The 10118-nt window shown below is 41.5% G+C and overlaps 1 protein-coding gene across 2 annotated transcripts in view; it reads right to left on the bottom strand.

The window, feature by feature from the left end:
• Camk4 (calcium/calmodulin dependent protein kinase IV) overlaps nucleotides 1-10118 on the bottom strand; it is a 227350-nt gene that overhangs the window by 75757 nt on the left and 141475 nt on the right. For both annotated transcript variants that reach the window (XM_021214784.2, XM_029547243.1), the window contains exons 4-5: nucleotides 9900-9962; nucleotides 8007-8089 (exon numbers count right to left, since the gene is read on the bottom strand). In XM_021214784.2, coding sequence (XP_021070443.1) covers nucleotides 8007-8089; nucleotides 9900-9962 — 146 coding nt within the window. The remainder of the gene's footprint in view (nucleotides 1-8006; nucleotides 8090-9899; nucleotides 9963-10118) is intronic.

Here is a 10118-nt window from a genome sequence, read left to right as displayed (position 1 = left end):
CAAGAGAGGAATTTTTTATGATTCTTAGTGTCTACTACATTTTTATATAATGTAGCAAATATACATGTTTGTATTTTTAGAGCTGTTTTACAGCTATTAATATAAGNTCTATAAATTATAGTTCCTGCATATATAAATAAATAAAATAACCAATTTTAAAAAGTTTAAAAAAAAAATCCCCAGCCGACCATTAATTCGTTTCTCCTCTCCACTGATAACGTGGCGGCCAGGGTGACTAACCTAAAGGGAATGTAAGATGTTTAAGGGAAAGATGGAACCTGAGAGATGGAAAAAGAGAAAGGACTCTGGAAATAGATTAAGAAGAAAACACCCCGGAGCTGGAGAGATGGCTCAGCAGTTAAGAGCACTGGCTGCTTATCCAGAGGTTCTGTGTTCAATGACAACACAGTGGCTTGTCAGCATCTACAAGGAGTTCTGATCCCCTCTTCTCGCATGCAGGTGCACATGCAGACAGAGTACTCACATACATAAAATAAATAAATAAAACTTGAGAGAGAGAGAGAGAGAGAGAGAGAGACAGAGACAGAGACAGAGACAGAGACAGAGACAGAGACAGAGACAGAGAAAGAGAGAGAGCCCTAATTGAAGAAACAGAGATGAGCCCAAAGAAGTAAGCAATGTTAAGACCTTTTTGGAATATGGGAAAGAAAGTCACTGACCCAGGTCTACAAATAAACATTCTGTCTTAGTGGGCACTCAACCCTCCACAGACGCTCTGGCCTCAGTCCATTCACTTTCGTACATCACCATTTCTCTCTCCAAATGTTCTTCTCCATCAGACATTGCTAGGGGAAAAATACTACGGTTCCAACAACACTGGAAAAGCAGTCAATTAACTGTCCAATTGCTTATAATCCAAGCTGTCCCCTCTCCCTGCCCCCCTTCCCGCCCCCTCTCCCTGCCCAAGCAAGCCCCTGCCCTGTTGTATCAGGAAACATGCAGTTCTCCTGGAAATCCCACATAATGGAGACTATATGCTACAAAGTCTTCTGTGTTTGCTCTGCTCAGCAGAGATATCTGAGGTTCGTCTGTGTTGTAGAGAGTTTCTATTGACGGGATGGTATTTAGTTGTACATTTTGCTTGTTCAGTCAACAGCTGGTGACATCTGCCTTATGTCTTCTCTTGTAGCATGCCACGCTTTGTATGCAGGCATCCCTAGGATCTGCTGTACTGGCCTCAAGGAAGGACAAAGGGAAACCCGCTGCACTTGTTGCTACCCATGACCTTTCCTATGTCGGGAGAACAAAGCTTCCTTTCTCCCCCTAACCCAGGAGGCTCAGACTGTTTACCAGCAGCCATGAAAGGGCAAATCTCCGCTCTCTGAGTAAGGTAGAATCAAATCTGTCAGGGCAGAAATTCCTTTGGCTTACTCTTTCCCCAGGTTATCTACTCTTATGGGCCTTTGACTTCTGCATCCTTTGCCATTCTTTCTGCTTCTGAAGAAAGGTGCTTGTCTTACCCTAACAAGGTTCTTAGACGCCTGGTAACATCACCAGGGCTCTCTCTGGAATGTTCTTCTGAACACATGTCCCCTTTTCCAAGGATCTCACCTGCTTTGTGTAGGTTCCGTTCTATTAGAAAGTTAGCATGTTCCCAAGGCTTCATCTTAAAATACTAACCAAGTCCCCTGTACCTCCCAACTCTCTCACCTCCACCATTTCCTTTATATCCAATTCCCTACACAAAGCACACAAGATGTCTGCTCAGAATCAGAGTACACATTTGCCTCACATATAGTCGTAAAACCACATAATGAGATGTGCTTGAAATAGCCATATCTAAAACAAGTATATGCATATCAATTCTCTGACTAACCTAATGTTTTAGTAGGACAATTTGCTATTTAGCTATAATTGTCATCTTGATAGAATCCAGAATCTCCTGGGAGACAGACCTCTGGCCATATTTGTATGGGATTATAGCAATGGCATTAACTACTACCTTTGTTTGCATCCTGTCCCAACTGAGCTCCTGGGATATGGAACAGAGAGGACTGAGCAGCAGCACCCCTGCATGATTCTTTGCCTCAGGACTGCACACACAGTGTGACCAGCTGCTTCAGGCTCTTGATGCCTTGACTTCCTCTCATGACATATGCTACCTTTGACCTGAGAAGCAGAATAAGCCCTCTTCCCCCTTAAGTTGATTTTTGTACTCTGTCACAGGGACAGAAAAGGAGATGGAGACAAAAATAATGTCCTACAACTACTCTCGGGCTTTATTTTGAAGTAAGCATATCAACAATAGCTCATGCACAAGGAGCTTGACGTGATAGAAGAGTCATAGGCGTTGGAGGAGCCCAGGTTTGGATTGAGACTTCTTTGCTATTAGACTTCTAAGCTAGGAGTCTGAATGGAAGCTGAGGTGCTTCTCTGATCCCTAGTTATTTGGTCTCTAACATGTACATAGCAAGACCTGGGTAGGGCCTGTGTTGCTTGGAGTGAGACCATTCTAGAAAAGTGCCTTGTGCAGATGCTGGGATCCCAGTGTGTAGAAGACGTGGTTCTCACGGTGACTGGTCATCCTTAATAGAAATCAAAATATCCTAGAGCTTCACTTCAGAAGATTAACTTAATGACTAATTTTAGGACAACAATTTTTATTAGTCCAGACTTTTCCTGAATTTGGTTAATTCTGTTATCAACCATGACACCATCCCGAGGAAACAGGGTAACGAGTATTTCTGGAGGTTTTGGTAACAACAGTTTCCTGAAATTTCAGCTAGCTTCAACAGTATCAGTTAAAAACCCAAGGGGTGTTCAGGCAGATGGATACACTAGTCTTGATCATGTAATTGATAGCAACTCATAGGGTAAGTGCATAGTTCTGAAATAGTTAACCATTTCCTTGTTTATAGACTCTTTGTAACTCACTAAAAGAACAGTTTGAGTTTCAGAAAGTACAGAAACACAAATTTAGAGTCAGAGACATAAAATTCAAGCATGAGTTTCCAACATACTAATATTTTCTTTAGCTCATAGTCCTGGAAAAAGAAAAGACCCCACAAAGCCAGAAAAGTGAATGGGCTAGACACAGCTTTACAAGACCAGCCCATACAACTTGGATTCTCCACAGGTCAAATCAACAGCAGTTCATTCTCTTGGCTAGGATGTGAGACTGAACACCTAAAAGAAGAATGTAAGATATCACATGGAAACAGGTTCCCTCTGAAAGGCAGCTGGCTGCTAAACTCAAGACCATTTATGTTAGCAATTATAGAGAGATGGCTCAGCCACTAAAGGTTAGGCTCACAACCAAAAAATATATTTACTAACTCAGAATTTCCATATCTACCTAGCAAAGGAACTCCTTTCCATTCTGCTTTCTCCTGGAAGTTGCTTTTTTTTTAATAAGAGAAAAACACACTGGTAATGGTAAAAGAATTTTGAACCACATAGGAATGTCTGTGTTGAGCAATGGTGGTTAGGCATGCTCCTAGCAAGAAAACTAAACACACTAAATAAAATAAACCTAGCTAACTATTGCTGGCTATGAGAGGACACAGACCCCAAAGGAGAACCTTCTAGAACCTTCTACTGCCATTTTCCTAAACCAATATACTTGTACTCTAAATACTGATCCTAATACTTACCGGTCCTAACCACATACAGATACCCTCATCAAACAGGCTTCTTTTTGGAGCAGATGAAGACAATTACATAAATGCACAGATGGTCAAAATGGACAGACTAAGTGACCACAGGAGATACATGTACAGAAGAGAGGTGACAGGATTGTAAGAACCAGAGGAACAGGATGCTTGCTAAAAGATAGAGTCTTCTAGACATGACAGGGAGGCTGTAACTATGGAGCTTCAACAATATGGTTGCCTAAAACATGCTTGCATAATGATAACACCAGTCGATATGCCAATATGGTTGGGAAAAAATCTTACAAGATCTCGCCCACTGATGAGCGATGGAGAAATAGTTTTACCCAGAGATGAGCCCTTTGATCATCCAATCTCAAGCAGTCAGCCTTTAAACATATGTACATAGTAAAGGAAATTTGCCATGTGTGTGAGCCAATAACATGAGAGCACTCCATGAACTTAGTAAGGAGTGGGGGGGGGGGTATGTGTGTGTGTGCGCACACACGCAACGACAGAGAAAAGGACGCTATGGATTTCAGAGGGCGTCAGTGAGGCAGGGGAGACAGGGAGAGTAGTAAAAAGGAGGGCTGAAAACCATGCATATGGAGTACTCATGTATAAAATGCTAAAAGAATTAAAAATAAATTAAAAGCATTTAAAATTCTGTTTGAAGACAACAGAGATCCAAAAGGAAGTAAAAACTTCATCCAATGGAGGGATCCATAGCTCTAACTACATCTGTAGCAGAGGGTGGCCTTATCTGTCATCAGTGAAAGGGGAAGCCCTTGGTCCTGTGGAGGTTTGATGCCCCAGCAAAGGGAGATAGTAGAAGGGTGAGGTGAAAGTGGGTGGGTGGATTGAGGACCACCACCTTCATAGAGGTAAAGGAGGAAGGGGATAGGATGGGGGGTTTGTGGAGGGGGAAACAGGAAGGAGGACATTTGAAATGTAAATAAATAAGATAACCAATAAAAAAAGAGATTCTTTCTGAAGCCAAGGTCTCCTAAGGTTCCTTTACTCTTGCTCTGGTGCTGAAGAAAGAGGCTGCCAGGCTGAGGAGCCACCTGGAGCTGAGGGACAGAATTCAGCCTGTAAGAGGTGCCAAGGAGGAGGTGTCCTGCTAAAACCACCTGGTTGAATGTGTAGACCTTTAAAGGATCAATGGATCTTTACCAAAACCAGAAGGGCCTTCAGGGGGCTACCTTTTAACTAGCCTGGTGCCTCTTCACATTCACCTGTCTTGTTTTTATGTTAAAAGTCAAAGAAAAAAAAATCTGCTGATTTTGAAGTCAACCATCCAAAGATTTATGCTCTACAATCTCTATGTATGGTGTTTGGCACTGGCAAGCAGAACCTTACCAAAATAATAATAATAAGCCAGGAAAACAAAACTTACAGGGAATTTAGGTATTGGAGTTATTATCAAAATTGGGTGGAGAGAAGCAGGAGGCACCTTTAAGGCTAATTAGCAGCCCAAGGATGCTGATGGATTGGCTGGAGGTAAAATACAGCCATTTCTGGAGAGAGAGGGAATAAAAAGAAAGAAAACTGATCTGAAAGCTCCAGTTTTGCTTAGTTAGGCAGTTTACTGAGAGGGAAGGTAACGTTTTAGCAGCTGTGATAACACTGAGAGGAACCGAACTCTGGGGGCTTTCTTTTTCCCATAATACCAGAACTATGAAGACTTTTATATAAAATGTATGGACATGACTTTTCTAAGACAGAAAAGGCATTGATTTTTATTTCAAAATCCTAAATCATTTATCCTGTGTCATTTTTATTTAAATTCAACAAGAATACTGCTTCGTTTTTTCATAAACATCACAAACAGATCTTTTCTACTAAGATCTGAGCACCTTGACTCTAACGCACGAACGTGATTATCCCTCCCTTAGTTGCTCCCAGCCTGTTCAGTAGTTACTATTTGAGCCATCACTAGACCAGGAATAAATTCTCATCATTGTAATTCAACAAATTAGAACTTGATCTAAATGCACTAAAAGAAACAATATTGGGATTTTTTTTAAATCTCTCAAGGAAAAGAAAACTAATAGACTGAGTAATAATGCAAAATTTATTTCAACTTGATAAAATTTAAGAATAACTGTGACTTAAATAGCATAGTGGAGAGGCCTAGTCATGTCTACCAGGCCGAGAATGTGAAAAATATTCAGGGGGACAATCTATCATTTAAAGTCACTGAGCGCTTGTACCACGGTAAGCACTTTATTTGTTCTCTGACAGTCTTTTATGAAACATAAATACTTCATTCATTTCTACAAATTAAATTTATTAATTGCATTTCTGTTCTGTTTTTTTTTTCAAGAGCTAAAATAAAATTCATCTCACATTCTATCATAGAAGCTTTGTAAGAAAGGAAGAAGAGGCCCTTGATTACAATTAATTCAAGTGAAGAGAGGGGGTAGGCAGATCATTAAGTGCGGCTGGTAAGGGGCAGCTTCCACGTGGGACTCTTATCTGCAACTATTTATAATTAAAGAACGCGAGATTTCTATCTAATAGAGCATAATTAGCAGAGAAATATGCAAGATCTCCTTAGAGAGCTTTCGTGCCTCCAAAACCAGTAGGATCTTACCGTAAGTATATTACTGTACCTAGTCAAAGACTATAATCATAAAAAATATTCATTTACAGTGTTATTAAAGGAGCCATCATACATAAATACTAGTGATAACTCTGGAGAAATCTTGTCAAAGCACTTGGGAACAGGATGACTTTAGGATACGTAGCCCATCCTTCGAGTGGGTTTGGCGTACCAAAGTTGTTAGCAGCCCTCAACAGCTTCAAATGAGTTGCAAAGCTCAGGGAAGTTAAGTACATTCCTCTAGCTTAGCTTACCTTTGAGTGGCAGGGCCAGGGTTCAGAACTGAGAGACTATCAACAAGCAATTGCCACCAGAAGGTTACTCATGCATGCCCACATCCTTGTGCAGTGTTCTTAAAGAAGTCCGAATGTTACAGCTTTAACGTCTACTTGTTTGTCTTGGTTTAGCTGGGCTGCTCCAAAGGGATTAATCCAAAGGGATTAATGGTAACCCTATAATATACATAATATACAGCAGACATTTATTTTTCATAATTCTAGATATTGAGAAGTGCATGACCGGGACACCAGCAGGTTGTTTCTGAGGGGGTGATTTTATCAGGGATAGAGGCCTTTCACGGGTGCCTTCACAAGGCTACTAATTCTATCCATACAGGCTCCCTGATGGCCTGTCTCCCTCACAGAGGAGCCACCTCCATACCCTCATCTTGGGAGCTGAGGTTTCAATATGTGGATCTGAGAGCAACACGGTCATTCAAGACCACTGCAAGAGTCTGGAAGTCGTCTACTCTTTCAACAATCAAAGCCAATCCCCTTGAGATATCTATCTTTTTAAGAGCCAGTTCATTTTTACAGTCGCTCATTCATTCACGAAGGACTCTGGGAGCTTTTGACAAGATCCGGATACTCAGTCTTCTGATTTCCCCCTATCCGGTTAGTTATCTCCTTACCAAGACCCTTCCACCAGCTTCTCACCATTTCTACCATATAATACCTCGTAATTCTAGCCTTACTTTCATTCTCTGTTGCCCTGATGAACATACAGAGGATCCCCCACAGCCCGCCCGTCCACAATTCTGAGTAGGCAGGGAGGAGGGAGACACTATGGAAGCCTAAAGATGCCTTGACTCACAGTTCCTTCAGATTTGGGGGCATCCTCTCCTCTCCCCTTCTCAAACATCCTTGAGGGATAAGCTATGAGCAAACACCTCAAACGACAACAGCGGGCCAAAGCAAGACGCGGGCCAAAGCAAGACCTGCTCTACTCGGCAACATGAAACTTTAACATAGACGCCTATCCTGGAGAGAATAAGTTATAAATAATCATTTGAAGAATACTGACTTTTATGAGTTTTTGGATCATGACAGTGAACACAACTTTATTTTCTCACAAAAAATAATCTCATAAATACTACTATTTAGTTAAAATATGATTTTATAAAATTCTACTTTTTTTTTTTTTTTTTGGTTTTTCGAGACAGGGTTTCTCTGTGTAGTCCTGGCTGTCCTGGAACTCACTCTGTAGACCAGGCTGGCCTCGAACTCAGAAATCCTCCTGCCTCTGCCTCAAAATTCTACTTTTTTAACATAAATGTTTGTGAAGGTAAATTGACAATAGTGCTTTTCTTTTTTAATTACTTACTTATTTATCTTACCAATTACGATCCACCTCTCTTCAACATTCTTCTCAAGATATATTTTAAGGAAAACATATCAATTTACCTAATCCTTCTATTATGAAAAGTCTTAGGAAATTTTCCTCTCCGTGATTCTTCTGGTGACCCAGAACAGACATTTCTGTTGCTTTGCCCTCTTGGTTCGACTCACCTGTCAAACAGTTCTCCTCCCGTGACCAGCTCAAGGACCAGGCTGATTTCTGTGGGGGTTTCGAATATTTCCTTGAGTTTTATCTGGGGACGAGACGCACATTGAGAAAGAACATCAACAATGGCTCATCTCCATCTTCCTTGATGGACAAAGACGAGTCTGCCTGACCAATGGCTGGGTTAGCACAGTGAATGTCCCCCGTTCCAGCACCAGGCTGGCAGCTGTCCTTCTCTTTCTCAGTTGATGGTCTTGTCAGACAGCTCAGTTTTTTTTTTTTTTTTTTTCAAAAGTCTTACTAAATTTTGACATTATTCATTTTGAATAATAAATCTCTTAAACACACTTCCTAAACTCTACTCAAATGTTGGAATCTTTCTCCCTCCCTCCCTTCTTTCTTTTCCTTAGAATCAAATACAAGACCCAACTTTACAAAACTGTTTGAAAGCACTCTGGTTGCTAGAGATGAGAAATGCTTTATCTCAGAAACAATGGAGTTAGGTTGTGAGGTAGCCTGGGCGGGGGGGGCAGGGTGAAGTCTGTGTGTAAAAGCACGCTTCAGCAGCTACGGAGTCCCTTGTGTGTGAAGGGTTCTTGGACAGTGGTGGGAGAGAATCGACTGATCACACCAGGGTTTTGTCACATGCAGATAATCCAACCAAATGTAGACCTCTCTCCAGATATTGGAGAATCCAGAAGCCGGCACCGAGCTACACGTGAGGGGTACCCCACAGTGGCTTCCTCAGAAGGAGGCCATAGGGAACGTGATGGTGGGAACCGAGTATGACTCGCTTGAGAACTGCTTACTCAAAGCATCCTCATACTTCATTGCATACAGAACTCTGCTTTAGTTCTGAGAAGCAAGGAGCCTGGCCCCACACTGTGGATGACAACAGTCGAAGCCACTTGTGACAACCCTGTTCTCTGATCAACCTGGGGAACATTTTTAGCTAGCTTTGGCCAGCAAAGTTACAAGAGAACTGAAGTCATTTCTGAGAATCTTTTCTCATCTGACTCTGCTGACAAGGTCCTTCCAATTTCTTCCTTGAATATCAATCTGGGGGGTTGGGGAAATGTGCAGCTAGTACTATGGGTCAGTGAAAACAAGGTATAAGGTGAGAAGAAGGATAGGTAAATGGCCAGCACAGGGATGTGTGGACCCTGGGTCCTGGGTGGCAACCCAAGATTGATGAGTCAGTGCCACAGTCCATCTTCCTATTTATTATAAGAAAAATATTTGCTGCTAGGCAGCTAAGTGTACCTTTAATGCATATATGAAGTTGTATGCACTTTGTTTTAAGCATTGCAGGTCATCAGCCCACACACAAAGAGGGTTGTTTTGTTTTTTAATTTAAATAGATGGTTTAATTTATAAAATCAAGATGCTGCTGTGAAAATGATTTTGTTCTTTTTCACTTCGTTGATTCCAGAAAGCTTTTCACTCATTTTTTTTCTCAGAGGCATCCTGACAGCAGAGCGTCTGGAAACTGGTTAGTTCTTCCATTCACGTACATCATTTATTTGCATCTTTGCATTATTTCTGAAGCGGACTCTCTCCCAAAGGCTGAAATGACTTTGAAAAGCAATGCTTTTTGCTTCAAAAGCCTTTTTGGCAATGGAATATTAAAAAGATAGGCAAACAAAAGAGGGAGAAAGCCAGTTTCACTAGAATAAAACACATTTCTCCATTTTTTTTCTCCTTTTATGCATGAACAGAGGCATGGTATGTACTGCTAGTCCATCTATTCTAAAACTGATTGGATGTGGTGAGGTAGGGCCTTGAGTTAAGCCATGTTACCTCACAGAGAGGAAGGACCCCTCTTTCCCATCACTGACAGTGGAGCCCATCCCACAGCTTTGGAAATGATTTGAAGTGGTAAGCTAACAGCCACTTACGATGTTCGGGTGTGAAAGACGCAGGAGAACTCCTATTTCGGTTCTCACAATCTTCTTGTCCACCTAGAAGGTAAATTGAGACAAACGGAAAATGGCTCAAGCTTAGAAAACTGTGACTGTCAGACGTGAAAAACAGTGTTGGTCAGCGGGTAAATAAAGTAACTGGGAAGCTCTCTCTCTCTCTCTCTCTCTCTCTCTCTCTCTCTCTCTCTCTCTCTC

Source organism: Mus pahari, chromosome 15 (assembly GCF_900095145.1).
Source record: "Mus pahari chromosome 15, PAHARI_EIJ_v1.1, whole genome shotgun sequence".
Lineage (NCBI taxonomy): Eukaryota > Metazoa > Chordata > Mammalia > Rodentia > Muridae > Mus > Mus pahari.
Note: the sequence above shows the minus strand (reverse complement) of the source record. Positions and strands in the feature narration are given on the sequence as shown.